At 41.8% G+C, this 17138-nt stretch overlaps 1 protein-coding gene across 1 annotated transcript; it reads right to left on the bottom strand.

The window, feature by feature from the left end:
* Positions 1-419: 419 nt before the first annotated feature.
* On the bottom strand, positions 420-12456 carry LOC144492313 (immunoglobulin lambda-1 light chain-like). Its single transcript, XM_078210305.1, has 6 exons — positions 12369-12456; positions 11939-12259; positions 10346-10654; positions 7269-7379; positions 6407-6450; positions 420-1056 (listed from the first exon to the last, which is right to left on the bottom strand). The coding sequence occupies exons 1-6, from the start codon at positions 12421-12423 to the stop codon at positions 883-885; spliced, it is 1014 nt and encodes a 337-aa protein (XP_078066431.1). The 5' UTR covers positions 12424-12456; the 3' UTR covers positions 420-882.
* Positions 12457-17138: the final 4682 nt, after the last annotated feature.

Raw genomic sequence — 17138 nt, 5'->3', positions numbered from 1 at the left:
TGCTGTTTTCCAATCTGCGGGAACCACCCCAGAGTCCAGCGAATTTTGGTAAATTACCACGAGTGCAATTGCTATTTCTCCCGCCATCTCGTTTCATACCCTGGGATGCATTCCATCAGGACCAGGAGACTTGTCTAGCTTTAGCACCATTTACTTGCCCGACACTACGTCTTTCGTGATAATGATAGTTTCTAGATTCTCACCTGTCATAGGTTCTCACCTGCCATACTTGGTGAAATTGTAAAATGTACGTTCCTGGAACAATTAACATAATCTGTTTTTCTTACTGCGCATCACACTATTCTATCTCTTGTATAATATTATCAATGGTTTCTTTGGTCTGGTTTAGAATAAGTTTAAGTTAACATTCACGACAATGAATTATCGCCGAAAATATAGAATTATTGACGGACAGAATTGCGTGATGATCGGTTTATTTGTTTTTTTCACTTCTGCTTCTGATAAAGGCTTCCTTACATTTACCTTTTCTCAAAAGCAAATTGCACAATTTTCGAAAGTGCTCTGTGCGTGACTGTCACAGCTTCACGTTGATAAGTCAGCACCTTCCGAAATATGTTGCATCATCATAACGATTAGCAGATCAGTAAAACGCAATAACAATCGTAAATAACTCAGTTTGAAATGAGGGAATAAGTGCTATTCCCGTAGGACGCGGACCAGCGAAAAAAAGAAACGAAGATCGTTACAAGGAAAGCATTATTTGTAAATGTTGATAAGCGGCCAGAACTGAAATTGAAAAAGCGTCTTCAGCGACTTTTCAAGTCATCATTTTTACAGCTGCAGATTGTTTTCTCCAGAATGCTTAAGAGAGAAATGACATGAAGAGGAACATTAAATTGGTTGCCACACGACGAATCAATGTTATGCGATTCTGGAATCTGTGTAGATAACCTCTATTGCTCTGCTTGGCATCGTTGTACTAAGCTGAGCATGTTCTGTATTTGCCTCATTAGATTTCGGGTTCCGAGTTTGCTTGAAGCCACTCAGATCAAGAGAAGCATAGGCCAGCTTGTTATCAGTGGTGAGTTGTTCCATCTGTGAAGTCAACGATGGAGAATGTTGTTAGCTCATTATTTTATTTATCTGCCAGCAAAATTGCATCAATGTTCTTTCAAAAAGAGTGAAAATAACATACATGGGAACATTGGAACAGGGGCGAATCATTTAGCGCCTCGTGACTCTGTCGCCCTTGAATTTACACACGTGGCACGAATCTATTAATACATTGTTTCGGGGAACAATTCGAACAAAACCAATCAGCGTGTTTGTAAGCAATCCCGCAAAGGTTAGAACTTTTCCCTCCCTCTAGAATTTGTTCCTAATTCCACTCATGCAATTTGTAGCTCTATGTTTTTTAGACAATGTCGCCGTGCCCCCAGAATATCTCTCCAAACGGATGAAATAGCGCAGCTCTTCAAGCCTTTCCTTCTTTCCTTGAATAGGTTTAGAATAACTCCTATGTTTTGGATGTGGAGATGCTGGCGTTGGACTGAGCTGGGTACAGTAAGAAGTCTCACAACACAGGTTTATTTGGTATCACGGGCTTTCGGAGCGCTTCCACTTCATCAGGTGAGTGGGGAGGTGGGTTCACAAAGACGGCATGTATTGACAGAGACTCAATTGCAAGAGAATGCTTGGAATACAAGTCTTTACAGACAATCTAGTCTTTGCAGGAAGAAACAATGCGAGTGGAGAGAGGGATATTCACAGGTTAAAGAGATGTGAATTGTCTCAAGCCAGGACAGTTAGTAGGATTATTCATAGAATTCATAGAATCCCTACAGTACAGAAGGAGGCCATTCGGCCCATCGAGTCTGCACGGACCACAATTCCACCCAGGCCCTACCTCCATATCCCTACATATTTTAGCCACTAATCTCTCCAACCTACGTATCTCAGGACACTAAGGGGAAATTTAGCATGGCCAATCAACCTAACCCGCGTATCTTTGGACTGTGGGAGGAAACCGGAGCACCGGGAGGAAACCCATGCAGACACGAGGAGAATGTGCAAACTCCACACAGACACACACAACTCCACACACAGATTGTGCAAGCCCAGGCCAAATGGTGGGGTTACATGGAGTGTGACATATACCCAAGAGCATGGTTGAAGCCGTCTTCATGTGTGTGAACTTGGGTATCAGTTTCTGCTCGGGGATTCTGCGTTATCATGTGTCTTGAAGTCTGCCTTGGAGAACGCTTTCCTGAAGATCGAAGACTGAATGTCTTTGGCTGCTGACGTGTTCCCCGACAGGAAGGGAACATTCCTGTCTGGTGATTCTCGCATGGTGTCCGTTCATCCCTTGTGACACACGACAATGCAGAATCCCCGAGCCGCCAAGTTCCACATGCATGAGGACAGCCTCAAACGGGATCTTGGGTTCGTGTCACACTACATGTAACCCCCACTATTTGGCCTGAGCTTGCAAAATCCTACTCACTGGCCTGGCTTGAGACAATTCACACCTCTTTAATCTGTAATTATCACTCTCCCCATTCGCATTATCAGTACCTGTAAAGACTTGATTAACTCTGAAGACTCGCATTCCAACCATTATCTTGCAATTGAGTCACTGTCTATATATGCCGTCTTTGTGAATGCTCCTCCCCACTGGTGAAAGAGAGCAGCGTTCCCAAAGCTCGTGATGCCAAATAAACCTGTTGGACTTTAACCTGGTGTTGTGAGACTACGTACTGTCCTATATTTGTGTCATCAAGAAATTTCAATGTGTGGTGTTCTATTTCATGAAGTCTTGAATAAATCCCATGAATTTTCAAAGTCTCAACATAGCCCTACGAGAATAAACCAGTTATAACCTGGCAATCGGAGTGTTTGCCGATTATTGTTAATATCTGTCGACTACCATTGTGCAAATGTGCATGGCATGTAAATAATTTCATTTAATGCTACCTCCCAGTGCCTGGGAACCGTGTTCCATTCCAGCCTCGGCAGATCATTTGTGTGGCTGCTATCTCTCGGTCTGAGGCATTCAAGTCAGGCGACCCTGACCTATACAAGAAAGCCATAAACGATCTAAGGAGATCCATCAATGATGCCAAAAGACAGTACCAGACCAAGCTAGAGTCCCAGGCCAGCCACACAGAACCCCGCCGACGATGGCAACGTTTGCAAGACATAACAGGCTATAAGATGAAGGCATGTAAAATCACGGACTCCTACGCACCCCTCCCTGAGGAGCTCAATGTATTCTATGCCCGTTTTGAGCAAGAGATCATTGAGAGCGTGCCCTCCACCCTTGAAGTCTTGAATGTACCTGTGCATGAGGTCATCATTGCCGCTGTCAGAGCAGCGTTCTCGAAGGTCAACCCACAGAAAGCGACTGGTCCGATGGGGTACACAGACGAGCCGTCAGGTCCTGCGTGATCAGCTGGCAGGGATATTCGGAGACATCTTCAAACTCTCCTTTCAATAATCTTAGGTCCCTATCTGCTTCACGAAGACGACCATCATCCCGGAACCAATGAAAAGCCATGCAGTGTCCCTTAATGACTATCATCCAAGAGCTGACATCCATCTTTATGAAGTGTTTCAAACGCGAGTCATGGCACGAATCAATTCCAGCCTCCCAGACTGCCTGGATCCACTACAGTTTGCCTACTGCCGCAACAGGTCCACAGCAGAGCCATCCCCCTGGCCCTGCACTCATCCCTGGAACACCTAGATAACAAAGACCGATGTTGGACTCCTATTTATTGACTACAGCTCAGCCGTCAACACCATTATTTCTATGAAATTCATCTCAAAACTGGTGAACTGGTGCGGCGACAACAATCTCTCCCTCAATGTCAACAGAGCGAAACAGATTTTCATCAACTTCAGAAAGCATAGAGGAGAATATGCCGTTGTCGATATCAATGTGGACGAAGTAGAAAGGGTCAAGAGTTTCAGATTTTCAGGTGTCCAGATCACTACCAACCTGTCCTGTTCCTCCCGTACCGACGCAATAGTGAAGGAAGCCCAGCAACGCCTCCACTTTCTCAGAAGACTAAGGAAGACTAAGGAAATTTGGCATGTCAGCTACAACTGCCACCACCTTCCACAGCTTGCTATGGCTCCTGCTCTGCCCAAGGCCACAAGAAAATACAAAAGGTTGTGAATGTAACCCAATCCATCAAGCAAACCAGCCTCCCATCCATTGACTCTGTCTACACTTCCTGCTGTCTCGGCAAAGCAGCCAGCATAATTAAGGGCACCATGCACTCCGGACATTCTCTCTTCCACCTTCTTCCATCGGGAAAAAAATATAAAAGTCTGAGGTCACGTGCTAACCGACTCAAGAACAGCTTCTTCCCTGCTGCCATCAGACTTTTGAATGGTCCTACCTTGCATTAAGTTGATCTTTCTTTACACCCTAACAATGACTGTAACTCTACATTCAGCACTTTCTCGTTGTCTTCTCGATGAATGCCAAGCTCTGTCTGTTTAGTGCACAAGACACAATACTTTTCACTGTATGCTAATACATGTGACAATAACGAATCAAATCAAATCAAATACATTCTCCCCATGTCTGCATGAGTTTCCACTGGGTGTTACAGTTTCCTGCTAACGGTTCTATCATGTGTGTTAAGTAGATTGGTCATCTGAAATTGTCCCTGAGTGTCTCAAGATGTGTAGGTTAGATGGTTTAGTCATAGTGAATGTAAACGCCTGTATAATGCCTTCTATTCGGATTTTCGTGTCGACCTGATGGGCGGAATGCCTCTTTCTGCATTGTAGGAATTATGTAATTAAATTTAACTTTCGTTCAATTGTCGCTCATGCCTTTTATTATCAGAAGCGTTTTGATAATCCATATAGCTACCAGCCACCGCATTTCTCTTTCCACTCATTCAGCAACTTCTGGAAAAGTGTCAATCACTTTGGTCAGCTATTAGCTGCTATAATCCAGCGGTTTGATTCTGTTAATTTCAAAGTTTTCGGTCACTTTATGCATAATTATAAAATTGAATAATTTCCCGAAAAGAAAGGATAAGATAGCTGATATAAAATTTGGTGGAAGGACCGCGCTTAATGGAACAGCGTAGATAGGCTTTTGACGCACGTTTATGCTATGTTTATCACCGTGCTTTGTCAAACGCTGTCCATTTCTCGAGCGGTTTAACTCTACTGTTTATAACCAGCCGCGAGTGACTGTCTATGTGGAGTTAGCACGTTTTTCCGTTGCCTGTGTCAGTTCCTTCCGATTGTTCCAGTTTCCTTGCACATTCCAAAGATGTGCAGGTTACCTGGAATGGCCATGGCAAAGTGTCCCTCAGTATTAGGGAGATTAGGGGGATAATTAAGTGGGATTAGAGGGATACCGTCTGGATGGGATTATGGTCGTACTAGGCTTGATGAGGCGAATGGCCTCTTTCGACACTGTAGGGATTCTTTGATTCGAAGATAGCGGAACTCTTCGAGCCTAATGCAATTTAAACATTAGTTCATCCTCTGCTCTATCTATACACAGATGAACAGATAAAATCCGTTTTTAAACTGGTTTCCACATTATATAAAAACTAGATGGAAAGTTGAAACGTTGATGTCGAATTTTGACAATTTGTGACAATACGCACCGGAATATTTATATATTCTGTTTGATTTACAGGGCATCTCACTTCCGCTGTTGAGGAAACTGACTGAAGTGTGGCTTCGATCACTTCTGATACCTCCCTCTGAAGACTTTCTTTACATTGAGCTGAGACAATGCAGTTTCTGGCCTGCAATCTGATGTGGCACATTCCGAGCACCCACTCATGCATTGATATTCGCAAAATCATCAACAGAAGAAACTGCACAACTTTCAATAACTGGTCTCCGCTGTTCATGATCGACGCATACACTTCCGAAAAATACAGTACACACATTATCGTTGGAACTAGAGTTGTATTTCTTCAGAACACTGCAGTTTCCTCGGTTTCTTCATTTTATTTAGTGTCACAGTGGACTTGCATTAACACTGCAATGAAGTTACTGTGAAAATTCCCCAGTCGCCGCAAGAATGACGCCTGTTCGGATATACTGAAGGAGAATTTAGCATTGCTAATACACCGAACCAGCACGTCCTTTGGACTGTGGGAGGAAATTGGAATACCCGGAGGAAACCCACGCAGACGCGAGGAGAACTGGCAGACTCGGCGCAGACGGTGAACCAAACCAAGAATGAAACCCGAGGCCCTGGCGCTGAAGCAGCGGTGCTAACCACTGTGCCACTGTGCAGGCTTTTCACAACAAGGGTTACATATATTTGTGAACGTTTGTGAGTAGAAAAAGAAATGTAAAATTCATTTGATCAACGTGGAGTTTAAGTGCAATGATTCAATGGCGTATCATTTATTATTTTATTTACCATACATGAGAAAAGATGACATGAAATTACCTGCTGTTCACGAAGTTCTGAAGTATCCACATATCGGCACACTCCTGATAAGGAATTAAAGTATTATTCCGCCATGAATTTCAATTGATCAGCAAAATTCTAAAGAAGGACAATCTGGCTGATTCCATTAAAAACTTGGGCATTGGTATGAAAATATTATTTGGAAACGCAATCCTCCTACAATAAATGACTAAAACAGTGGGACGAGCGGTGATTTTTTTTCCAAATATATATCAAATGATAATGTAAACTGCATTCATTAGTCACAAGTGACGCTGACATGAACGCTGCAACGAAGTTACTGCAAAATTCTCCTAGTCACCACATTCCGGCGCCTGTTCGGTCAATGCGCCTAATCAACTCATCTTCCAGAATGTGGGAGGAAACCAGAGCACCCGGGGGATACTCCATGCAGACACTGGGAAAACGCGCAAACTTCACACAGTTAGCGACCCAAGCCAGGAATCGAACCCAGCTCCCTGGCGCTGTGAAGCAGCAGTGCTAATCATTGTGCTACCGTACCGCCCGTTTGGCGCATCTATAATGGTAACAAAACTGCAAAGACAGTTTAGGACTCAGACGACAAGAACAATAACTGCTTCATAGTGCCTGACTTATACTGTTCCAGGTAACAATTTTGTTTAAACTGCATCTCAAAGTGAGGCAAATATAATTCAATTAGGTTACCACGGAGCAAAATAGAGAGGATACTTTATAAATTCCCCGAGGCACTAGACTTAACAAATGAACGTGGTTGCATTTTACAAATCGAATGTCATACATTTTTTAGCTTTCACTCAAATTATTCAATTTCATACATTTGACGATCCTGAGGTTACTCTGGAATAAAGACCTTTTTTACCTTTTTTATTTTGGTGACAGGAGCTTCCAGTGATGGCGATCATCAGTAGAAATATGAATGCACCTGCTGTACTCCGATAAATAACTTGAGAGTTGAACAGGAATTTAGCACCTGATTGACAACGAAAAATAATGACACCATATTAAGTAAGTAATATCCTATCTAGCTATATTATGACTGAAGTAGAATAGATAAAGCCGTGTGACACAGTGGCACAGTGGTACAGTCGTTAGCCTAACTGTTAGAGGGACCTGGGTTCAATTTCGATCTTGGGTGATCTCTGTGTGGCGTTTACACATTCTCCGCAAAACTCCATGGGTTTCCGCCGGGCGTTGCTGTTTCCTCCCACAGAGCAAAGATATGCAGGTTAGGTGACTTTTTAGGTATTGGATAGCTTATCCCAGATAAATGTATGGATTACATGGATAGTGCAGTGGCGAGAGCCTGGGTGGGATAATTGGTCAAAGCACCGGTGTGGACTCCGTGGGCCGAATGGTCTTTTTTGCACTGTAGTGTTTCTATGATAATGGCAGGAGGATTCTGAATGTCACTCGATTAATGGCGACAATTTCCATGTCAGGAAACACCGATAAATCAGCAAATGTTCCTAAGAGATAGATAACGTAATGGACAGTTGGTGTGGTGCGGTGGCACAGTGGTTAGGACTGCTGCCTCACAGCACCAGGGACCCGGATTTAATTCCCCGCTTTGAACACTTATTGCATGTTGTCCCCGTGTCTGCGTGGGTTTCTTTTGGGTGCTCCAGTTTCCTCCTACAGTCCGAAAGACGCGTCCGTTAGGTGCATTGGCCATGCTAAATTCTCCCTCAGTGTTCCCCAGCAGGAGCCGGAGTGTGGCGACTCGAGGATTTTCACAGTAACTTCATTGCAGTGTTAATGTGAACCGACTAGCGACACTAAAAAATAAAATAATACTTGTTTCATCTAGCAGCGCTAATTAAAAGCGGGGCACTTGGAGACGAAATACTTCTGGGTAATAGTTTTTTTTAAAGAAGAAGTAATGTACGGTATTCCGGGTAATGAAGGTTTATTTAGAATAGCGATATGAATGGTTACAAACTAAGGAGATAAACATTTATGTTCAGGGTTGGTGCATAGATGAAAAAGCAAGCGTCAGAACACAACGTTAGAAGTATTTTCAAACACCGGCTCACTTCAAATTTAATGGTTCGGGCGATCAATATCGCACATTTAAAAGCCCTTATAACAACGATAATGTTCTTGGGCGACTTTTATTTATGAATTGGTTCAGAAAACGCAAGTGGGAAATATAGATTTCAGACCGAGTTCATGGAATGCATTCAGTAAAAACTTCCAGAATAATATGTTGGGATACGATTTTCGAAGCAGACTTTGCTGGATTGCTCATCGGGTAATAAATGAAATTCAGGTCAGAGCCTTATTTAAGTGAGTTAATGGAGAAGAGTGGTGATCATATGACAACATTTGTTTTTTACTTGTGCGTGGATATGTTCAAAACAAGACCATTACATTTGAGGAAAATTTATCCCTGAGAAGTGGCTCTCGTGCATTGAAAAGTGGCACACATAACAGTCCTCTGCAATAAAGGAAGAATGATGAAAATGTGGAACAAATTTTCAATTAGCTTCACAGCAACGAAGTATCGTTATGAACGTGAAAGAAACGATTCCTGACAACTCGATTAGGGAGGCTGAATAGTGTGTTACACAAGGAAAGCCTCATGGAACAAATTATTTAGAGCGATTTTTTTCTAAGGTCGAATGTCGAAAAACGCAGAGAAAGTGGTAGCTATAATGCATTTGCAAACAATTTTTTTCAATAAGACCGCTCTACTCTTTAGATTGCCACAGATGTCGGTTTTTATGCCTGTGGTGTTCACAAAATAAATCAATAGCTCATATTCAGTGAGTAAGTGTAAGATTTTCAAGCTTTTTTAGCACCAGGCGGATTTTTGTTTTTTTTTGGGGGGGGGGGGGGGGGCGGGGAGGAGGGATGGGAAGTAGATGCAGTTTAGTCGCAATGGAATCAGTCAACTTAGTGTCTGGGTACTTAAGTGGGCAGGTGCACCATAATATGGGAACGTGTTTAACCATCGGCATTGCTCAAAATGATGGAGAAGCAGCAAAACTATTCCACGCTAGTAAATGTTGACAATCAAACTAATTTGTGTCCATTTGCGGGGAAGCCACGAATTAGGAAGGAAACTGATGCTTTTATTTTGACGGCCAGATGATTATTTTATGCATCCTATGTATGTATGGAGGGTTTTAGCTCAGAGGAGAGATTGGGTAAACTGGGGTTGTTCTCCCTGAAAAGACGGAGAATGAGGGGAGATCTAATGGAGGTGTACAAGATTATGAAGGGGATAGATAGGGTGAACAGTGGGAAGCTTTTTCCCAGGTCGGAGGTGACGATCACGAGGGGTCACGAGCTCAAGGTGATCTAAAGATTTTTTCTAACGGTCAACACATCGCTCTGAGACACTCCCAGTCAACATGTCCCTCTCCTTTGTGAATACTGATGCAAAGTATTAGTTTAGGATCTCTCCTACTTCCTTTGGTTCTAAGCATAATTCCCCTCTTTTGTCCCTGAGAGGTCCGATTCTTTCTAAAGTACAAACAAAACACACTACATAAGAAACTAAGGAGGTAATATCATCCAACTGCAATAGTCAATTTGGGTTTCGCGTTTTTGCCACTAAACGATTGAGGATCCCAGATAATTCAGCAGATTCTCTTTTTTCAGAAACAAACTATTTTGCTAAGTTACGTACAATTTCGGCTTTGAGAGTGCAGCTGCAATTTCTGAAATACTTAATTACAAAGCATAATTTTCTAAACTTGTGTAGAGTAACGTATTTAAGCTCCCTGGCGAATCAACGAGTTACAACGAAAAGCTGCCGACTTGCTGGAGTTTGCATTCGCTTACGTTGGAGTTATGAACTGCTTCCGAATCTACGCTACATGTCTGAAACGTATTTGAAGCTAGGTCGTGCCCCATCAATGTTAAATTACAATGTAAATGCACAGTAGTGTATCGCCAGTTTATTGAGTTGTTAACGATGTTGGTCCTTACCTAGCTTGGGGTTCAGAAGAGCAAATTCCACTTTAGCTGGGACAGGGAGTGTGACGTGAGAAACCTGACAGGTGTAAACAGTTGTGCTCCTGACAGGTTGCATCCTCTTTAATATACTTGAAACTTTATAAAGTCCATTTATGTTCAATGACTTGGTTGTCACTGTGCAGTTCCTGATCTCAATCCCATCTTTATACCAACTGAGATTCAGCACGTTTGGGTAAAACTCACTGGTTTCGCACAGGAGATCAAGGAAAGAAGAGTTTACTTCATGTACTTTGGAAAAAATCTTCAACGGAGTTGGTGGAACTGCGAAGGGTACAAAATAAAAAAAACGAATAATTTTATGGGTTCGTTTTCTCTTGATTGCACAAATTACGTTTACTTTATCCGATGTGATCTCCTTGAGCGTTAAGTAACTGCAACAAATTTGTATTCCTTGCATGGAAATCATTTACCAATATATTTGTCAGTGTTTGAACATAGATTCGAGGGTTATTGGGAAATTGCAGGGAATCAGGACTAATAAATACTTTACAAAGATGCAGCGCAAGAATAATTGATCCAATCTCTCCCTTGTCTGTTGCATGTTTCTCTCACTCTGCAGCCTTTTAGTCCATGAACGGCCAATTCATATGACTTCAACAATCAAATTTGTAATTAATAAGAGGAACATAGCCCTTACCATATTCTTGCCAACAGGTAACTGGCAAAAGGAAATTCAGTCTCAACAAAATAATGTTTTGCAAGTTCCAATTGTTGGGAGATCTGTACAGATTCTTTGTCGTTAAGACTTCAAAAAGGGTCTTGTTGAGCAAATTGAAATAGGCAATAATCAAAGCTTGTTGATTCGGAATATATAGTACTATGGGGACATAACTATGGTGAAAACAATATCTATTCCGGGCCATAGGCTATCGTTGAATGAACTTTGGCTCTCGTCAAATGTTGGTTATAGTTAATTGAGTTCCTTGTATAATTGAGTTTTGGCAAGGTATCGTTTCTTAACATAGAAGGACTGCGAAAATCCACTCTAAGCATTCCTAACTTAAAGACTTCCATAGAGTTGTAAAATTTAATTTTGTGCAGACTTCATCAAATGTTTGGCTCGCGTTTGGTTCACACGTTTGTTAGACGGTTCAAATATTTATTGAGGGAACAATGCATTTATAAGAAATTGTGATATGGCTTTTATCCGGATAGTGCTACTCGTTCATTTTAACGCGAAAGTAGGGGCATTGTTCGATCAGTTTCCGGGGCACTAAATGAAATTGAGGTTTGCTTATGTAAGAACCAATAAATCATGTCAAGTAGGTATGGCACTTTTCAACTCTACACCTGGAACAAGGACTCTACATATCTTGACACAACGACGTTCGCTGAACTAAACTATGTTACTCCTGCCTGAAAACATAAACAATACATAGGTGTGGCTATGTCTGTTCCAAATGGAGGCTTCGGTCAGGTTGCCCATACCCGGCAAGAGAATTTGATTGAATTTCCAAATTATATAAACAATTTTAATGTAAAAAATAATGGCAACACCACACTATCTATGAGCTTTCCTTTTCTTCGTGCCAGAACGTCACCTACCTGATACTTTGATCGTTGAGCCGGTTCCATTTGCAGTCCTGTTTTCCAAAGTTTTGACACCGCAGTAATACACACCGGCATCCCGGGCACTGATATTCAGGAGCTGAAATGAGGCACCCCCTTGCTTAAAGCGGAGAAATATCTTCCTGCTGTCTGAACTTCTGTGCAGAAATCCGTTTTCACCCAGTTTCCACCAGTAAACTTCCACATTTAAGGCATTTTGAAAAATAGGGAATGTGCAATAGAAGGTGACGTTTGTGCCCAAGAGAGCGTTCGTGTTTTCAGGAGCTTGAGAGACTTGGAAATTAGCGCGAATGCCAGCTATCATAAAACAGAATAATGATTGTATGAAAGACACATAGTAGCAGTACAGTTTACAAGATAACAAACAGACATGGGCAACAAACAACACAGGGAGAAATAAAACAACCTGTGCAAAAGATGGCCATGATCCGCATTAAAATACCAACATTGAGCACAGACATATTTGAGAACAGGCAGCCACGTCTTCTCTGCCAAACAGCACGGTGATTCGCATAGAGATATAATCATATACTCTGACGTGCACCAGAGGAAATGACACGTAATATCGCAGAACAGAATTGGAAATATTAATAGGCACGCTTAGCGTCACAGTGTCTGGCTGCGTTTTCCCAAGTCCCAGTCGAAAGGAAGAACGTTTCATTTAGCTCACAGCTCTCCAACTCATTCAACTGTGTTTCGGACTCAAACATTATTTAATAAAACACAATATTACGCTGACAGCATTTTTGTTCAATTGAACATAATAGTTCAAAGTGCGGTGTATGTTCTAAGGAATAATGGCAACTTAACTGGATGTATCAAATAAATATTGACGAAATAAGTATATACCCGCAGAACATCCAAAGCAACGTTTTGGCCAACGCCAAGCCCTGGAGGAAATGTGTTTGTCCGCCGAGTTCGTTCTGTTGGTGATGCTGTGTATTTGTGTGTATGTGTGCGTGTGTGCGTGTGTATGGGGAGGTGGGTGGTGGGGAGGCAGTGGCTTAACTCGTTTAAACTTCAATTGGAAGCATACAAATCGTCGAAGTTATGATGCCGTTTCATTGCCAATTACAGCTTCATGCTATTTCTTCCCTAATAGTCACCTAAGCTTCAATTTTGCTACGGCGTCTATTATGGCGTCTATTATTGCGAGAAAGAACATTCTGAGCGACTATGCACACAAGAGGATAAACATACAATCGACAACAAACTTTTTCTGAAATAAGGGGCATGAAATCATCCTGCAAAGTAAGGCCTGTCTTCATTAGATCGCCTCAGTTCGATCACAAACAAACGCGTGAATAGACTTCAAGCCCCGTCTTTCGGTCTGAGAAAAAGTGGTGAGTTTACCGAGAAGAGTGAGGGCTCGCAAAAAAAAACACTTAAAGCTACTTGTTTCATGTTTCTACTTTGCAGCAGCAATGCAATTTATGTTCACAAGTAACAAAGCGTCAGGCGAAAAATACATTTGGCCTATCAAAACAATGAATAACGTTATTACTGAACATCAATGTCCTAGTAATTTAGACATGTCGGCCGGACGCCTCAAAGACTTGTGGGTCATATTGAACAACATAAAATGTCGCTCTTCGCATTCGGCAAGCTACTCACACTGTACAAAAAGTCCGTCCCTGCAAAACTCAAATCACAGTGACAAACATCAGATTTGATTCGGCGATCGGAAAACATTTGCCTAACAATCCTGATTGCACTCAGCTTGGCGTGCACATTCAATTTATTGTCATCAATAGAGCTTGCTTTGTGGTAAAATAAGCGTCCAAGAAGGTGCATACATTCATAAGCACGACCCTCTTTGCAGAGAGAATGAACATTAACATACATTGCTCCGTTGCCACTGTTTTAGCTGAACAGGATAGTGATTAACTCGGGCAAAGCATTGACCAATCAGAATCAACTTGCCATATTTCACTGCAGCGAGACTTGGCGGTTATCTGTCAGTCATTAGTTCACAGTTGCATTCTACATGACAAAGCAACTACCTGTCAGTTTCCGTTTGCAACCAAACAGCCCTCTCGTCCCGTGAAGCGCGAATTTTTATTTGCTTTGCATTAGGTATGCTGGCGAATGCCTGATGAGTGTAAGCCAAAAGCATGACCTTCAGCGAAACTGAAGCAAACCTTTAGCCGTGATTTGCTGTTCACAGATCCATGTCAAGCATCATACTCATGTTCTTCTAATGGATCGCACATTTTTCCCCACCTTCGTCAATCTCTGTCTCCTGTCATGCGGTTACATAGTTCATCATTTCGTTCACAATTGAAGAGTGCAGAATTAAGAAACCTGCAGTCCGCAACAACCATCCAGAAATCCAAAGAGGTCTGGGAGACCCTGACCAGGGCCTCTTGGAACATAGAGTTTTATTTCCCTCAGCAGACTAGTATGCAGCACATATATAACTGAGTTAATAATTTCCTGTTGGCTTTTGAGTTTACCCTGCCCGATCCTCAAAGGAACACACTTTGGCTGTGACACTTGTAATGCCCTGTGTTTCAATTAGTTCACTGTTACATATGTTGCTAATACTCAATAAGAAGTCTCACAACACCAGGTTAAAGTCCAACAGGTTTATTTGGTAGCAAATACCATAAGCTTTCGGAGCTTGCTGCTCCTTCGTCAGATGGAGTGGTCTCTGTTCTCCAACAGTGCACAGACACAGAAATCAAGTTACAGAATACGAATTAGAATGCAAATATCTACAGCCAGCCAGGTCTTAAAAGGTACCACATCATCGCTAATACTCAACCCATACATTCAACTATTTAAGCAGTAATAACAAAATAAACTATTCATTATTATCAATACGAAGTGCTAGCCAGAAAGGCAAATACCAGATGAATTCGTAGCTGGAGAATTGGTACAGGAGGGAAGGTTTCAGATCCCTCGGCCGTTGTGCCAAGTTCTGCGGAAGTTTCCACCAGTCCATTTCGACGGGCTGCAAATGTCCACGTGACAAGTGGATGGGGGGTTCTCCGAGTTCTGATGGAGCGTGTTCAAACTAGAATGACAGGGAGATGGGAACCTAAGCTGGGAAACAGAGGTAGGATCAACAAGATAGTTTCAAAACGCAAAAATATAAGAAGAAAAAGTTTAAGGCGGAAAAAAAACAAAGGTATAGAAAATGGGATCATAGTGCAAGATAAAGTCAAGATAATTATCAAGGTTTAAAAGTCAAGGCTGAAGGCTTTGTATCTCAGTACACAGCACATTTGCACCAATGGAAAGAAATTGACAGCGCATCTAGATCTAAATTGTCATGGTCAGCTTCAAGAGCAGAGATATGGCGACAGGTTCACAAATATGGAAACTGAACATTCAGGGTTGTTCACTATTTAGGAAGGACAGACAAAAAGGGAGAGAATGTGGGATAGCATTGGTAGTAAAGGAGGGCATGAGAATGGGGATGAGAAAAATGTCAGGCATGATTGAATGGCGGAGCAGACTCGATGGGCCGAGCGGCCTCATTCTGCTCCGAGGTATTATGGAATCAATGTAATAGTGAGGAAGGAATGTGGCTCAGAAAATCAAAGTGTGGGATGTGTATAGTTGGAGACCAGAATCTGCAAAACACAGAACACCTTTCTACTCCGTGTCAGTCGGTCCCAAAACATGAGTAGAGCTGTAAGGTAATGTTTTAAAACCCAGTGATGTGTGAAACAAAGATGCAACTAAAATCCGAGGCGACATTAATTTGCACATATATTGGACAACCCAACCTCGCAATGGTATGCTGGAGGAGAAGTTCCTGGAATTTGGGTATGATCGTTTTTACTCAAATATGTTGAGTGAACAACCAGACAGCAGGATATTCTGGTACGGGCACTGTGCAATGAGAAAGTATTAGTTAAGGATCTTGAGGAAGAGAAACCATAAAACGATAGAATTTATCAGTAAGCTGGAGTGTGAAATCGTCGAATCCGAAACTGGTGTCCAGAATCTAAATGAAGGGAAATACGAGGCTACCAGGTGCGAATTGGCTAGGGAAGACTGTGGAACCTCTCTGGTTCCAAAATGAAGAAGAAAGGTGGCTCAAACATGGCTTAAAAATATAGTAACCATAATATTAACTCCAAAGAGGAGATATGTAAAACTGCTGGAAGAAAAGAAACTCTCATTATTGGGGGTAATTTAGAATTCAGCAAAATAAGACAAACTACTTTGTCTAGAAATCAATGTTTAGTATTAGAGTAAAATTGCAGGGAGCATGCCGACTGTTCTTAAACGTTTCCATAAATATATGAAGATAAAGTATTTCAAAACACAAATGGAATTTCTTTACAACCGGAAGACGAGACAATTACAATGGGAAACGCAAAAATGGCTGAAAAATTGAACACATAATGTTGATCTGTCTTCATAAAGGAGGGCACTAATAAACTCTGAGAATTTGGAAGCAACCAACAGTCTAGTGAGAGGTGGAGTTGAAGGAAATCTGTTTTAGTAAGAACATGGTGCTGCAGAAATTAACAGTGCAAATGACTAACAAATCAGGAGGGCATGGTATTCTCCCCTAACTATTACAGGACGTGGATCTCGAAATATTGGAAGCATAGATGGTCATCTTGAAAAATCCTTAGAGTGGGGCAGTTCCTACAGATTGGAGGTTGCAAACGTAACCCCGCTATTTTAAAAAAGAAGGGAAAGTAAAACAAATAAGTTGAAAAGGTCAGATGGCCAGTTAGTGGGGAAGATGCTAGAGTACGTAACAAATGATTCCATAAGACAACGACTGGGAAGCATCAGGGATATTGGAAAAAATATATATACTGCATGGGTTTATGAAAAGTTTATCATGCTTCAACAATCTATCACAGATTTTTGAAGATATGACAAGTAGAATAGATAAGGGAGAATCATTGGCGCGGTGCAATTGACTCCTTGAAAGTTTTTGGTAAGGTCAATCTTAAGAAGCTAATATGCACAATTAGCACATGGGATAAGGGTGTAATGTCTTGCCATGGATTGTGAATCGGTCGACAGACAGAAAAATAACTTTGAAAAATAAATTGCATTTTTTTTCCTGTGCCAGGCCTTGATTAGTGGTGCAGACACAAGGATTAATGCACAGGTACCAACTGATTCCAAGTTTCAATTCACAATTCCACCACGACACATAACTGGGTGGAATTGTGAATTGTGTAGAGGGCACAAGGGG

The sequence above is a fragment of the Mustelus asterias genome, chromosome 4, assembly GCF_964213995.1.
Source record: "Mustelus asterias chromosome 4, sMusAst1.hap1.1, whole genome shotgun sequence".
Taxonomy (NCBI): Eukaryota; Metazoa; Chordata; class Chondrichthyes; order Carcharhiniformes; family Triakidae; genus Mustelus; species Mustelus asterias.
Note: the sequence above shows the minus strand (reverse complement) of the source record. Positions and strands in the feature narration are given on the sequence as shown.

Coding starts and splice junctions, on each gene's coding strand:
- LOC144492313 (XM_078210305.1), bottom strand. CDS start 12,423: ATGTCTGTGCTCAATGTTGGTATTTTAATGCGGATCATGGCCATCTTT. Junction 12,260..12,368: donor CATGGCCATCTTTTGCACAG/GTTGTTTTATTT, acceptor GTTTTATGATAG/CTGGCATTCGCGCTAATTTC. Junction 6,451..7,268: donor CTGTCACCAAAATAAAAAAG/GTAAAAAAGGTC, acceptor ATTCCTTATCAG/GAGTGTGCCGATATGTGGAT.